Source organism: Corvus hawaiiensis, chromosome 2 (genome assembly GCF_020740725.1).
Source record: "Corvus hawaiiensis isolate bCorHaw1 chromosome 2, bCorHaw1.pri.cur, whole genome shotgun sequence".
In the NCBI taxonomy this organism is placed as follows: Eukaryota; Metazoa; Chordata; class Aves; order Passeriformes; family Corvidae; genus Corvus; species Corvus hawaiiensis.
The window spans coordinates 115,731,177-115,746,908 of NC_063214.1; the positions used below are offsets into that span (position 1 = coordinate 115,731,177).

At 45.6% G+C, this 15,732-nt stretch overlaps 1 protein-coding gene across 1 annotated transcript in view; it reads right to left on the reverse strand.

Moving 5' to 3' along the window:
• Positions 1–13,770: 13,770 nt before the first annotated feature.
• The window catches only part of MED14 (mediator complex subunit 14), a 35,553-nt gene continuing 33,591 nt past the window's right edge, over positions 13,771–15,732 (reverse strand). The window contains exon 31 of the mRNA XM_048289444.1: positions 13,771–14,375. Within this exon, the coding sequence (XP_048145401.1) occupies positions 14,302–14,375 (74 nt within the window). The 3' untranslated portion in view covers positions 13,771–14,301. The remainder of the gene's footprint in view (positions 14,376–15,732) is intronic.

Genomic DNA, 15,732 nt, shown 5'->3' on the forward strand with positions numbered 1-15,732 from the left:
GTTCTGGAATCAGTTCATTCCTTTGCAGACGTAACTACTTCTGTTTAGGATTTGTTCAGCTGACCAGGGCAGGTGTGGCAGCATCTGATGTGTGACAGTGGCCCTAACCCTGCAGCAGTTTAGTTTTCATTACCCTTCAAAAGAAAGATTGTCTTGTGTGGATTTTCCTAAACCAGATAGTGAGTGTAGTTGAAACAAGTGGTTGATCTCTGGCTCGGGTCTTTTTAGAGCTACCTCCTTCTTAGAAACTCAATTGCTCTTGTGGTAAAAGATTTTCCAGACTACAGCAACATGAATGGAAACTACTTTTTTTATCATCTTGTCCACTAATGTGCTTAACCTTCCCTACTGTTAGGAGATAATTGTTCCACTTCCAGAAAAGATGTTCTCCCTGAATTAGTCTAGTTTACTGGGAGTGTCTGAATTGGTGGCATTGAAGTTGTTCATGTCTTGGAGATCCTGGACAGTGATTCAGGCTGAATTGAGCAAATTGCATGTTTGCCTGAGTCCCAGAAATCCAGTTCAGTGTATGTTACAGTGACTTGAAATTACTTCTAATGGCATTTAAAGTTAATCTGGATGATTGATCTCAGTAGATAGAAAGGAAGAGTTGCACTGGCAGTTCCTCTGACAGGAATGTAATTATTGAACATTCTGTAACACACCATGACAGAGTAGTCAAGGGAGGGCTCTCAGCTAGGTGTGAGAAGTAGGACACAGGGATTATGTCAATGATTATGATTAGATTTATTGCTAATACACTGTGTAAATATTGCCAGTGCAGTATCTAAATAAGAATTCTATCATCTGTAACAGTGGATTCAGAGGCTTGATCAGATTAGCAGTCCACTTCAGATACTGGTACAGTTTCACAGGAGCTAGTTGTTTAAAGGGACTGTGTAATTAATGGTAAGTATTTAACAGCTGTATTTTAGTCAGTCTGAAGTTGGCAGTGTAGAATTTGTTCAAATGCAGGACCTGCCATTGAGATAGTCTCTGCCTGTCAGCTCTCTCCCAGCTGCCGGTGTAGGCTCTAGTTTTACTCTTTAAAGCTGGTCTTAGAGTACTTCGAAGGGCGAATTGCAATTCCCACTCCTCCTGTTAGTACCACACTTGTTCCTTCTCATGGCTGTACTGGTACTAAAGATGCTTTTGAGCACGGTCATGTGTGCTGTGTCTTAAATACCAAATGCTTTGTGCAGCACAGACTGCATTCTGAACCACTCCAGAGCCCCTGTACTTTAGTTTGAGTTAGGAAAGCCAGACACACTTTATTATACAACAATATTGGTCCATAACTGCTAATCAAACAGGCAACTACAACTCTGATCACTGAGCCAGGAATAGCCTTTTTATACTTAGAATTAAGTTAATTAGAATGAAAGTGCCATCAACACCACCAGCTCTGCTCTTGATTGTTCTCTTTAAATCACCCCAAGAATATAAATTGTAAAAAGGTTTATGTGATATGGCAGAATCACAGGTTTTGTGTACAGAGCTATGAGGAAAGCAGCAAAACTTTCAGGTGACGTTCTGTGAAGGAAGACAATAGTGAGAAGCCAAGGCAGGAAGGGGATGCAAGGAAAATAACAGTTGGTATCCTGTGTGCTCAAAGTGAGAAGGGCAGGAGGATTGTGTTGCAATATTTGGTAGCAAGCAGCTTTCACTGGGCTGGGATAGGCTCCACAGAGGGCTTAGGATGCAACTGCTGCAGGAGTAGTGATCTGATCGCCAAAGAGAGTTTTCCCTTGGGGAACTTGGCCTCTGGCACAAAGGGTGAGGTGTATTTGATTGGGTCTTCTTCAGACCTTGGTCTTATATTGCCCAGATTTGGCTTGGGGAAGACCTTAAATGTTCTCAAGAGGTGCTGATATCTCTGAAGAAGGAGGGAATTCTGAGTCAGAATTGAAGACTGAGCTTTGCTTTTGATACTTGGGTTGAAAAGAGAAAATAAGCCATAAATTAAAGGGTTCTTTTAAGAGTCAGAATACTGCTTTTCTCTAGGTAATGCTCTAAAGTCTAAAACTGGCAGAGGGAGGTATAATCAGCCTTCATGCCTGCCTCAACTTTCCAGACTTCTCTGTGGCAGGAATGGCAACTTTCAGAGTTCTTGCAGCTGTAGCAACACACAGGCAAGGGAAGCCTAAAGCAGATCTGAAATGTGTAAATGTTACATCTAAAAAAAGGAAGTGGAAATGAAGAAACCACATTGAAATGCAAATGTTGAGCAACCTGGCAAGTGATTGCTGGGATTTATAGGTCACCCTTCACGGATCTAAGAAGCACGCTGCCAGAGTCTAGGTAAGGAGATAAGCATCTCTCTCAAAACAAAACAAAAACCCTCCAAAACAACGACATTTTGAATCCTATACTGACAATTTTTGGCTGTGGTGAAATTGGTGCTTTGAGCTAAAAGTCACAAATGTTCTCTAGAAATTTTTTCTTTTCTCTCGAGGGTTTGGGACTCTCCTGCACTTTTTATTTTCCCCTCTGCAGGCCCTGAACAATATTCTTAGGGATTTTCATCTTTGTAGAAGTGGAGAGAGCATTTCCACATAAGTATTGCAGGACAGAAAAGGAGCCAGATCAAAGAAGACAGAAGTGGAACTGTTGGATTTCAAATCTGTCAGAACAGAAGAAACTGGAAAAAATGGGGAACCCAGAATTTATTTCCTGTCCTGTTGTGCCACTAATGCAGGGCATTGCTGTGCAGGAACTGAACTGTAAAGGGCTCCTACAGCTCATGGTGTGAAATCATCACCCTGGTGCTTCTGCCCAGACTTGTGCAATGTGTCCTGCCTGCCCAGGGCTGAGGGACAGGGGACAGAAAGCCCAGGTGGCCACGTTCCTCTCAGATAAACAGAAACTGATGGATGGCACAAAGCCAAGCATCCGAACAGTCTGCTCCAGTGTGCTCTCCGACCTGAACTGCTGGAAAAGCAGCTGCTACAGATGGTGTCTGTGTGTGGCAGGCAGGAGATGGGGCTGTCTAAAACCAGGAAATGCACGGGACTTCCAGTGCTCTGGAAGTGTAGAGATTCTCCTGGATGTCGGTAACAATTATCAGGAATTATTTCCTAGAATAGATCAAAAAGGTATGTACTGCATCTGTACTCTCTAGTGGTCGAGGGCAGCACCTAGAATATAAATCCCATCCTTAAACAGGGACTTGCCCTGCTAGTGTGCTTTCAGAGTTCAAGGAGATTCCTCTGTTGCTGAAGGATGGATTCACACTAAGGGACCCTGGCAATCAAATTTAGTATTGTTGATGTCACCCAACATCAACAAAAATACATAGCTCAGTTCTTGGCATGAATACACATCATAAAATGTTTAAAATATTTCATAAGGGGAACAAAATTGATGGTTGCACAAAATTACAAAGGCAGTAGAATTCCACTTAATTAGGCTCCAGTGTGTGAATTTGTGATGGCAAATTTACATGTCCTTAATCTAGTGAGCATATGCTTTTCATTAGGCTGTGGGCATAGAAGCAGTGGCTGAGATAAATAAATTCACTGTATTTTAGCTGGTAGCTGATGGTCAGCACTGTGAAGTCATGGACTTCAGTGCTGTCAGTCTACTCACCTGATCAACCCCGTATTTTAAATACTTCTTTACAATGCCATGGTCCAAGTACCCATACAATTGATATAAAAAAAAGTCTGCTGCAATACCTGAGTGATCAGGTTTGGAACCCTGGAGAGCTAAATGGAAGCTCCAACCACACCCTATGGCAGGTGTTCAATCAAAATCTTGACTGTGCTACAGCATCAGCTTGGAAAGAAAAAACCAGCTCTCAACTATTTCTGTCCCTTTTAGTCTCTGCTGTAGCAAAAAAAAAAAAAAAACGGAGAAAAAACCCTCGTAAAAACAGCTGTACCAATTATTTTACGTGGGCCCATCCCAACTTTTCTGCAGGCTGGCAGAGCCAAGAGGAGGCAGCTACATTCTGCTACATGGCAGAGCTGCGAAGCCCAGAGCAGCTCTGACTCCTTTGGAGCCAGGTGAGCCTGAACCACCTCTGCCCCACTGGTGAAGGTGCAGTTCTGCCCTCTGGAAACCTCCAGGGAGCTGTGCCCTAGGTTGTGATGGATTCCTTGGGAGCAGGGAGGCTCTGCCCTATGGCTGAATGGGGTCATTTTCCCCAGGGAAGCCTGGTGGCACCCAATGGTAGCAGTTCTGGATAACCTGACAGGAAAACATGCTAGAAATAGGAAGTGCAATCAGCTGTCAATCATACAGAGAAGCAGATGGGGTGAGGAGGCTTAACTGGAAAAAGCACAAACTAAGATAAGCTTTCTCTGTGTATGAAATAATTTTGATCTCCTTCCTGCCTGTTTGCATGCACACACACAGTGTTATGTTGGTCTTCACAAATGAAACCTTGGGAGTTGTTTTCTCCCCCAATTAAAAACAGTACTTTTAATAGAAAGTGAAATTATTTTTAAGTTCTTTCCATATTTTAAAGGGGATTTTATAAAAAATGTATGCTAAATAACTTGCAAAAATGAGGATTTGTAAACTCAGAAGATGAGTAGGAACACATCCACCTAAAAAAAGATGTCCAGGAAAAACATCTTCAGGAGAACTGTGCCCATACCACTATCATCCCACAGGCGATGCTGACCCGAAGCTGTCTTTGACGTGTGTTACTTCTGGAGAAAAAACAAAATAAGCCATCAAAAATAAGCACAAGTGAATTAGGAAAATAAGCAGGACACAAATAGCACTGTCCATAATGGCCCCAGTGCCACCCTGCAGCACAGGGCTCACTTTCATTTTGCCTCTGTCCTTTAATTACCGTGTTTTATCCAAGGGAATGGAAGAGTCAGCACTAAAGGAGATACAGAGGGAGTCAGAGGGGCTGACTCCTCAAACTTTCCCAGGGCCCAAACAGCAGTGCAAAGCCTGAAACTTTAGGAAATGGTTTCAGGGCAGTGCTCCCTCCAAGTCTGCCTCCCCAGCCATCCCAGGGCAGAGCTGGAGTCTCCTGTGCTACTGGCGAGGGGTAACTGCCAGGCAAACCATTCCATCCCGGGAACGTGCTCAGGAAAGCAGCCTCTTACATGTCACAACTGGAGTCATGATCTTGTCATGAGACCAGCTTCCTGCCCAGACTGGAGCAGCACAAACAACCAGTCTGCATTTTATTTCCTCCTCTGCTCCCTTTTTCCCTTTCTTTTTTTTTTTTTTTTTAATTTTTTATTCTTTTTATTTTGGTTTTGTTTCTTTGGTTTTTTTCCCGTTAACCCAGAGGTTCCCAGGAATTCACCAGCACAGGAATCACATTTATTTCTTCTTTCCACCCTGTGTTTGGCCACTTTTATGCCACAGACCTGGTTCTTTAAAAATTCTACAGCTGCTGAAATGTTCAGATTGTTGGCAGTGGTGAAACAAGTCCTGCTTGCCACCATTTCCAGCACTGTGTAGGAATAATTGGTTACTGTAGCCTAAATTAACTATTTGGCAGAGGGGAAAAAAATCCAAAGAGCAGAAGTCTTTAAATACTGACAAATTCCTTTACGCATTTCCCTGTAACATGCAGCTTAATTTTAGCTGGAAAATAAACACATTTGAATTCTTAACTCCTTTTTTTTTTCTCCTTAAGCTCTTCCTCTCTGGTCTTAAAATTTGGCTTTGGTCATGTTTCTGTTTTCAAAGCATTGTAGCCTCTGCATTCCAGTCCTTCAAAAAGTTCTCTATAATCTGCATCTCTTGCAAGCATTGGAGTAGCACAAATGGACAAGACTGTTCTGATGGAATTAAGTACGTAGGACATTACTCCTCAGGACATCCCTCCCTCAGGAGGACAGGTGAATGAATTCTGCAGGGCTGGGCTGTTCCTGCACAGCTCAGGTGATCTTCATTTCATCAGCTTTAAGCTGCCCTCTGCCACTCCCTGAACCAGGCTGAGCCTGCATTGACAACATGGGACACCCTGGCAAAGATTTGGGATGGGATGGAGACCGTTACATTTATTTGTTTGCTTGAATGCCTGTGCAATTCAGATGGGGAGGAAAAATTGGGAAAGCAAAGAGAATCAGAGTGAGATTTTGGTGTCTTTCCTTAAAAATGGAGGTATGGAAAGCACTGAAGGAAAACGATGATACAGGAAGGACCTTCTGGCTCCCTCTCAGTTGCAGGGAGGATGTCTCAGCACCAGGGTTGGGAGGGAGGCCGTGGGGAAAGAGGGAAGAAGCAGCCAGGGACTGTCCCTCTCTCCAGCCCTCTGAAGGACACTGGGCACCTCTGGGCCAGTCCCTGCTGCCCTCCTCCCTCTGCTCCCTCCACTCTTCCTTAACTGTAAGATCAATCTTTGAAAGAGTTGTGGCTGCATGGATTCTGTTGTTGTTCTTTGTGCCAAAGAAAGAAGAAAAGTGCTTCTAAAATCACAACTTAAGAGCAGCTGCCTGACTCTGGTCCTAAGTCTGCCCAAAGGGACTGAAACAAGATGGGAAAAGGGCAGTTTTTTCCTTGGATTCTTACAAATATCACCTCATGCTCACAGATTGCCATGGCTGTCTTAATCTTTGTAGTGCACCACAAAGCCCAGAGCAGTGAGGATCTCCCAGAGCCTCCCTCCCTGGGGATACTGGGAGGACTTGGGAGTTTAGGCAAGAGCACATAATTAAGACAGAGCCTGCCAAGTTTATAAGCAGCATTTTGCAGCGGATTTGCCTGTAATGGATCTGAGTTTGGAGACACAGGAGGGCACTGCCAGTCCCACATTTCTCATGGGATGCCAAGCAGAACCCCTTGTTTTATTTTTCTTTTTATAGGTGCATGAGCGGTGGCACCTTCTGCAATGCACACAGTGAATCTTGTGTCTCCCTCCCAAATCCCTTTGGCCATGAGGAAGAAGAAACTCTCATTTCTGAGGAAGACAGCAGTTCACTGAGGTCTCCAATCCCCCAGGGAGAAGGGAAGAGCTGCAGCAGTCCCCATGCAGGGCCATGACCGTGCTGTGCTCAGCTCTGGCACTGCTGCCCACAAACACCCTGCACAGTGTGGGGCTGCACAGTGCTGGGTGATGTGAAAGCAAAGAGGACTCTCGGGAAATGCTCTGGTCAGGGTCACCTCTGTGACTTTCTGCTGATGTCAGTAGTCCTAAAAGTTAAAAGGATGGAGAGCTACTGTGCTCCACCAAACTGGCCCAAAACCTTTCATCTGCCCACAAGCCAAGTGAATCTGCACAACAAAACCCACATGGCTGATGGGTCACCTCGGGCCTCAGCAAACTCTACCGTCACCACCATGCATGCCACTGGGGTTAGAAATAAATGGAACAACCTGGAATAATCCTCTCCCAGGATGCCCAGGATGTGCTATTTGCATGCTGCAAACAACAGTGTGTTTGAATAAAAGGTTGATTCCTTCAGCATTATCCCTGAAAATCTTCAGAAATCTTTCCCTGTTTGAGCAGCTGACTCTTGGGTAAGAGTTGCACATGGATGGTACCACGCTGTGCCAAGCTGTGCAGCAAGCAAGAGGCAGGAGGTGTGTAGGCAAACTCTGGGCTTTTTAAGGCACCCATCTGTAACAAAACAAAGCAGAAAAACAAATGCAAAAGTGTGTAGAGAAAAGCAACTTACAAACCTGATTCCAGGGCTACCAAGTGTGTTTTCAAATGTAAGATAAATTCAAGTTGACTGTGACCAGCTATGCATGGATCTGGGCACCTAGAGCATAGAAAAGAATTAAGTTATTTCTAAAGATCCCTGGTGTCCCTGTCTGTGAGATACCATGAAAGGAAAGGCATTATCCAGCTCAACAGTTGCTCCCAAGGTAAATTCCAGCCCACAGAAATGAAAAGGAATCTATTGTTTCCAAACATCCAGAGCTACCCTGAATGTGCATATTACACCTGTACATTCAGCATGGAGCTTTGTGAAAGGGAGGGACTGTGCCTGCACTGCAAAGTGAGAGGGACAGGACCCAGTCTGGGCCCTTGGGACACACATCCCTGACTGACTCACAGCCAAACACTTCCACACCCACCCCGAGCCGGTTCAGCTTGCAGGGATCTCACCGGAGCAGTCCCACATAACCCACACAGAGCCAGGGATCTTGCTCTCCTGCAGCTTCTGCACAGCAAGCCCGAGTCCCCCACCTGGCCCACTTTAGCAGAGGAAAACACACTCAAACAGAGCCCCCTTCAGAGACTCCTGCCAAGCAGAAAATTTAACAGCGGGACCAGTGCAGGTGCCAAGAGTCACCTGGCAAAGGCCAAGGTCTGAGTTTGGGTTCCCAGCCGACTCCTGCCTGGCTGCTGGAGCTCTGTGATGGAGAACACAAGGGGTGTTTCTCCACGGCAGCAGCTGCTGGGAGGGTGCTGCTGGGAAAGCCACTCAGCAGCTTCTGGTGTGGTGTCCTGACACCTTAACAGAGAGCTGAACTGGAAAACTTGAACTCTGAGTGCAGAGCAGGTGGAAAGGGTAGAGCTGGGTTCAAACACAGGTTAGGTCTCAGCTTGGAGCTGGCAGCTCTCCTGTGGGCACTGAGGTGACAGCCAAGCAGGATTGAGCTGGGCTCAACCAGCTGCTTCAGTGTGGGGGGAGGATGTCTCAGTAGTATTTGAAGTTACACTTCAGTTCTCACACAGTACTGTCATCAAAATAGCTATTTTCACATAAAATCCCTAGGTAACAGTCAGCTTTGCAGGTTGTCCAAGCAGTTAAGGCATGCATCCATTTTTCCTTGTTTTTTCCTCAAGATCATTGGTGGCACATGTAAGCAAACACCTCTTTTCTTTGCCTTGTTCTTGTCCTCCTTTTGATGGGAGGACAGAGCACAGATGTAAATAAACAAGATGTATCTGTCCTGCTGGGTAATGTTTACACAGATCAGCAAGTCAAAGTGTTGGCTCTCATTTCACAGCACCAGTGTGTGATGATCCCAGTGTCAGGTTGTGGAGTAGCTTCTGTGGGGGCACATTCCCGGTGTACAACGTGGCTTTCCCAGCTGTGTGTGGAAACCATGACGAGTTCCTACAACATCTCAGGACTTCACAAGCAGAGGCCTCATAAGCATAAGGGGGAGAGGAGAGGCTGGAGGCAGCCCTGCAGAAAGGGACTGGGGGTGAGTCGTGTTGCTCCAGCAGCCGGGAGGGCAGAGCCCATCCCGGGGTGCACCAGACACGGCACGGCCAGGTGTCAGCAGGGATTATCCCACTGCACTCTCTGCTGGGCCCTTCCATTTAACACGGATGTTGAAATCCTTGAATGTGTCCAGAGGAGGGCAACAAAGTTGGTGAAAAGGCTGGAAGGAGCGTCGTGCGAGGAGTGGTTGAGGACTCTGGGTTTGTCTCCTTTGGAGAAGAGGAGGCTGAGAGGCGACCTCATTGCTCCCTGCAGCTTCCTGAGGAGGGGAAGAGGAGAGGGAGGTGCTGAGCTCTTCTCCCTGGGATGCAGGGACAGGATGCATGGGAATGGTTCAAACCTGCATTGTCAGGAGACATTTCGACTGGACATCAGGAAGCATTTCTTTACTGAGAGGATGGTCAAACACTGGAATAGGCTTGCTGGAGAGGTGGTCGATGGCCCAAGCCTGTCAGTGTTTAAGAGGCATTTGGACTATGCCCTTAACAACGTGATTTAAATTTTGGTCAGCCCTGAATTGCTCAGGCAGTTGAACTAAGTGATCCTTGTAGGTCCTCTCCAACTGAAATAGTCCTATCCTATCCTATCCTCTGTAACCTCGAGCAGCAAGGTGGGAGCTCACGTGCAGAGCAGCACCAGAGGCACCACCACAGCTCCCAGCCCTGTGCCAGGCTGGCTCTGTCCCTGCTTTTTGGGATCGACATTGCAGAGATCTGTGCCAAAAGCACAGCGGGGCCCAGGCTGGCCTGCAGCCCCTCAGCCGCCCCCTCCCTCCTTCTGCTGCAAAATCAGCTCCAAAGGACAGGAGTGCTTTTCTCTGTCTCTTTTAAATGCTGCTTTGCCAGCCTGCCAGCTGCTTTCAACACCGTACTCGTCACGGAGGAAGCCTCAAAAATAAAGATGCAGAAAGGAGCGTGTGCTGCTGAGGGAGCAGCATCCAGGGCAGCAGACAGGGCCAGCAGCACCAGGAGGGCTCTGGGCAGGCTGCTGGGGGCTGGTCCTGGCCTGCGGGTCCCGGGGGGCTGCAGATGAGAGATGGGGGTTCCCTGCTCGCACACACCATGGCAATGTGGAGATTCGAGTGCTTCACGGCCGCGGGCAGATTTCCCGAGGGTAGGGTAGGACTGCTCGTTTGCTCTGGATCAGCTGCAGCGACGCTGAGAGGGATTAGACACCCATGAGGGAGGCACATCCCCAGGGGCGGCGGAGGAGAAGGAGGGGACCCCTTCTTGCCTGAACCCCCGGAGTCCTGGGAGCTGCCTGCCCTAACACAGGGCAGGGATGACAGCAAAACCCTTCCCACCCCGGAACATTCACACCCTCGTTTTTTGTAGTTTCTGACAAGCTCCCTCTTTAGCCGCTGCTCTCCAGGAGTCGCAGGTGAAACTCCCGGTGCTCCGGTAGCTGGAGCCTCAGTGACGGCCTCCCAAAGGCACGGGGAGAGGTGGGGCATCACCGGAGCAGTAAAACCAGTCCATGACAGGGCTGAACACGATGCTTTCCCCGCTGTGGGACCCTATCCCGCATAGCAGGGACACGTTTTCCCAGCACTTGCTGATGCCGGTCGCTCCTGGCTGTGCGCAGCTGCTCTCCAGCCAAGTGCGAGGGAACAGCCCTGCCCCAGGGGCTCTGCCTCCACCGCCTCCGGAGGCCCCTCCGAACCTTTTCCAGGGCAGGAACTGAAGCTGCTCAGGCTGGAGCTGCCGGAGCCTCCCGCATCCGTGCTGCTCCGCACAGCGACCACCCAGCCTGGGCGCAGCCCTTCCCCGCTCCGCATCCCTTATCTCCCGGAGCAGCGGCCGGACGCTTCCTGCCGCTCCCTCCATGCGGGGTCATTTCCCAAAGAATTAATTACTGCTCTGGAGGAACGTGAGGAGCTGGGAGTACGCGGGGGAGCGTCACGCAGTGAGGGGTCAGCTCAGCACCTGCTTCCCGGACGTGCGATGCTCCCGGAGCCAAAGTTCAGCCTTAAAAACATTCTCCAAAATAATGATCCACCCGCTGAGCAGCGAACCCCCGGCGGCTGCTGGAGCACCTCCCGAAAAGCGTCGCATATTTGAAGTCAGCGTGATTTAACCTAAATGTGAAAGTCTCCATCCATTACATCGCTATTATGGGGTTACACAGAGCCACAGCTCGGTAATTACAGCCTCGATGCTACATATGGTTAATACATTTCAGTTACACGTTAATTTATTGAAATACATTCTTACCTTAAAAAACCTCTGAAATTCTGTGGTAGATGGAAAATTTTGGCCAGGGAAACAACTATTACCACCTGAGCTGAAATGGCCAGTGTAGCACAACTTCTGAAGTGACACCTTTGACAGACTAATCATAAATCTGATTAACATGACCCAGATACTCTCCTAGTAGTCTGTTTCTCACACAGAAGATTTTGCTTTAGAATGCCTGCAAACCAGAGTAACTTTCTACTGACAGATGAAACTGAGCACATGCTTAAAGACAAACTGCAGCTCATAAAGAAAAACAGCTTCAGGTTTTATGGAGCTTTGTTTTGTCTCACCAGTTTATCATCAGAGCTTGTTTCCCTGCAGCCTTTGTAAACTCAGTTAAAACATCTGCAGACTCAAAGGCACCGGCAGAACACTCAAACGTGGAAAGATAACAAAGAATTAAAACTTAATTTCAAACCAAACACCCCCAGAACCTCACCTTGATTCTGCTCCTTGTCTGAATATTTGCAAGGCTCGAAAAAGCCTCTTCCCTGTTTTCTATCTTGAGGAAACCTTCAGCAGGATCAGCATTTGTTATCTGGAAAGCCACAGTCTATGGCTGCCATTGGGAACGGCTTTTTGGACACCTAAAACGTGTTCCCATCTGATGCTGGCTAACATTTCTAAGCCAGAGCTGTGCATCAGCTCAGAACAACTATTTTTCCTCTGTATAATTCAATTCCCTCATCCTTGTCCCACAGGTGGGTTGATCAGAAATTTAGAAACCTCCAGAAAACCTGCAGGATGTGGAGTCACAGAAGCATTTTCAGCAAAATAAATGGACAAAGAAATCTGCCATAAGGAAGAAATCTACAAATAGTCCCAATGCAGCAGGTGCTCACATCATCTGGCTGCCAGAAAAAGGGACTGAACACATGGAAAATGAAACTTAAAACTGAAGTTGTAAATACACATGAAAAAGAAAACTTAAAACTGTAGTTGTAAAGTCACAGTCATTGCTTTGAAAGGAACAAGTGTCTCTGGTGAGTGGGAAATGCTTCTTTTTACTAGCAGTGTTTTCCTTAAGAATTTAATTATTTAGGAGAAATGTTTAGAATGTGGTGTATGTTATGAGTGCTGTGTATAATATAAAACAAAATTCAACCATCCCATCATCTGGGATTTGGAATGTCAGTCCATAACCATCTGTCAGTAGTTTCATGTTTTATTTTCTCTGACCTGTGGGAGGCCTCTCCCCTTCCTTTCACTTCCAAGTGCTGAAGCTCTGCCCTCACCACACTCCACATCTCCTGCTCCTTCCCACAAAGGGCAGCAGGTACTTCTCACATATCAGGAAGCTGATTTTAGGCATGGGAATGCTCCCACCTTGAAACCAGAGCAGTGACCAGTGCAACAGCCAGTCTTTTTCAGACATCCTTGTATCACCTCTCAATTTTAAAACATCGGTTTAGTTGTAAAACAGCAGAAATGTGGGCTCTTTCCAACTGAGCAGCAGCAGCAGCAGCATTTAAAAACTGCAGGTTTTCACTCCAGGGTATGGGTTTAGTTTTTCAGAAGGAGAAGCTGTATAACCATCTGTTAGATACACGTGGGTGAGAGCTGCAGTGATACAGAACCCACACTCAAACCACAGGTTCAAGGCTGAAATCTGAGGTGGGCACCAACCAAAAGGTGATCTCTAATGGCAAGAGCTTCAGAGAAAAGCACTGTGACAGTCATAAGGGCAATGGGCAGCCTTGAAGACAGGCTGGAATACATTCACTAAAAGATATTTGAAATTAGTTTCAAATGTCCTTCAGCTGAGCAGGGAGCTGCCAGAGCTCTGCAAAGAGAAGGAGAAAGCATAGCTGAAAATCACTATTGTAGGAAGTCTGGAAACCAACTTGAACTCTATAGAAATTTGAGAATACTGATCCAGGAGGACAAATGGGTAAATGACAGATAACTCCTAAGGATGAACATTTTATTAAATTACAAGAGCCTTCAGTCATTACTGACAAAGTTATCTACATACATCCAATTCAGGAAGTTAAATGTGAGGTTGTTTCTTTTTTGAATCAGCCTCTCCAATTTTGTGGTATGCAGGTCCAGCTCCTACCTTACCTGCCTCTACAACAAGACAAATCCGTAATAACAGACTCCATGACAGATGACAAAAGGTTCTTTCTTCCACTAAACTTTGCTTTTGGGACAGAAAAGATGTAGTTCCTGGTATAAGAAATGAAGAACCATTTTAAGTAAGTACTGGTTATGTTTACAACCAGGAAAATGAACAAACTCTGTTCTACTCTGGACAAATTGAATCCACAGGATAAATAAACAAAGGTTTGTTTGGGTTTTTAAGTTAGCAGCACGTGTGTGCGTGTATAACCAAGATCACAAAAAGAGATAGTGCAGTAAGTGTGAACACAAGAGATCTGACCAGTGGCTACAGGGGAGAGGAATAACGTTTAAGATGATACAACATCCAGTACAAGATTTTTTTAATCCAGTTTATTAAATATTGCTTTTTGGGGACATGTTTACAACAAGCCCAAATAAATTGTTTAAGGATTCAAAGCAGTCATATTAAAATACAGCTTCAATATAAAGTTTGTCACAGTTTTACAGTATTCAAAAATGACAGACCTGCCTTAAAAAAAGACTATTACACCAAAACATAAGAAAAACAGAAAAACAAACAAGTTTGGCATTTTCATAATCTTTATAGTATAAAACAGAATATTAAATCTATTACCAGCAAGCTGATACTTCAATCTATTACCTAGTCTGAAGTGTCTCCCATTAAAACACACTATACAACAGCACTATACAAAAGTCGTGGTGATACTCATGTGATGAAAGTGCATCCCTGAAAGTTTGCCAGTTTATAGTTAGCTCTTAGAAAAAAAGGTAAAATTAAAACGTCCTCTTTTAACCGAAGGCTTTATTTTAATTTTTTTTTAAATTTTTTTTTTTTTTTTTGCTGTTTTGTCTCACTTTCAGCCTTCTTTTAAAAGTGTCTAGGGACGCCCCCCAGGGGGCAGCGTAAGATTAACCATCAAATCACGAACGGCTGCAAATATTGTGCATTCACCTGGAACAGGGAAAAGAGACAGGTTAGCACCGCGCCCCGGACAGCCCTTCCTCGCTCTGGAGCAGGGAAAAGAGACAGGTTAGCCCCACACCCCACAGCCCTTCCTCACTGTGCCCCCCTGAGACCCCCAGAGCAGAGCCGAGGGTGCAGACACGCGGCGGCCGAGACTCCCAAAACCCAGCGACCTCCAGGGACGTTGGGATTTGTGGGAGTTACCAGCTGAAGCAGCTCCAGCTTTCCCAGCAGGACTGCTCTTGTTGGTGATGGAATTGCAAGTAGCTCTTAATTTTTAATTGCTTTTGAATGTCAGATTGAATCTATGCTAGAATTGATTGCCCATGGACTGTGGTCCGAATTTTTTCAGTATGTTATTAATTAAGAGCACTACATCTTACAAAGAAAATAACCCAACTTTTTCAAGTTTTATTTCTATTGATTACAAGCAGAAACTAAAGATTTTGAAAGACTCAAAATGACTTCAAGTCTGAAACAGCTGATAGATGTTTTCTGTCCTAAGCTTAGTCTTGGAAACATTTCTAATTCCAAGACTGAGCAACAGTCAGGAATCTGTTTCTTTCAACCAAATTGCTCTGGCTCTACCCTTGACATCTAAACTGCAAAAGAAAATACAGAGCAGGTGGACTTCTGTTTCCAACAGCTGAGATTCAATACTGAGAGGAAAAACCAGCCACAGCTACCTCAAGTTTTAAATACCAGCACTTGTTGACAAAACCACATATATTCTGAATAGCTTAAAGAAGTTAAAACCAGCAGAAGTGAAAGGGTTAAATAAGAACAACAAAAGATGAAGTAACAGGCAGCTGTGATTTTCATGTACTGTTTCCTGGTAAAGAGAATACAATTAATAGCCACTGTTGTAACCTGGTCATTGTGGGCTGAATTTTTCCTGCATATTTCACGGAATGTCAATTAGAAGACATTGCATTTTGCTGCTGAAAGAGCAACAGTGTGACCAAAGAGATAAGCACAGAGCCTGTTGGGATGCATTAATCTTAACTGCCAGACTAGGGATTCCCAAGATTATTTTGGGCAAGTCATTATCATATCAAAGCTACCAATCTGGGCTAAATACCATCCACTGCATCACTGAAAATCAGACACTGAAAAATGTTTAGTTGTGAAGTGCTTTAAGAATCATCATGAGTCCCTTGAGCTCCTCCCTAAGGGTCACCTCCAGCATCCATAGGGACTTTAATTTCCTTACCAGATTTATGTCCACTACACACTGTAGGTTTTGGAATTACAGCTCAAGTTTAAGCTTACTATTCCAGGGCATTGATTTCTTCTCAGTTCATACAAGTATTTCCCCAAAGTAAAGTATTTTCTCCCACTGAGG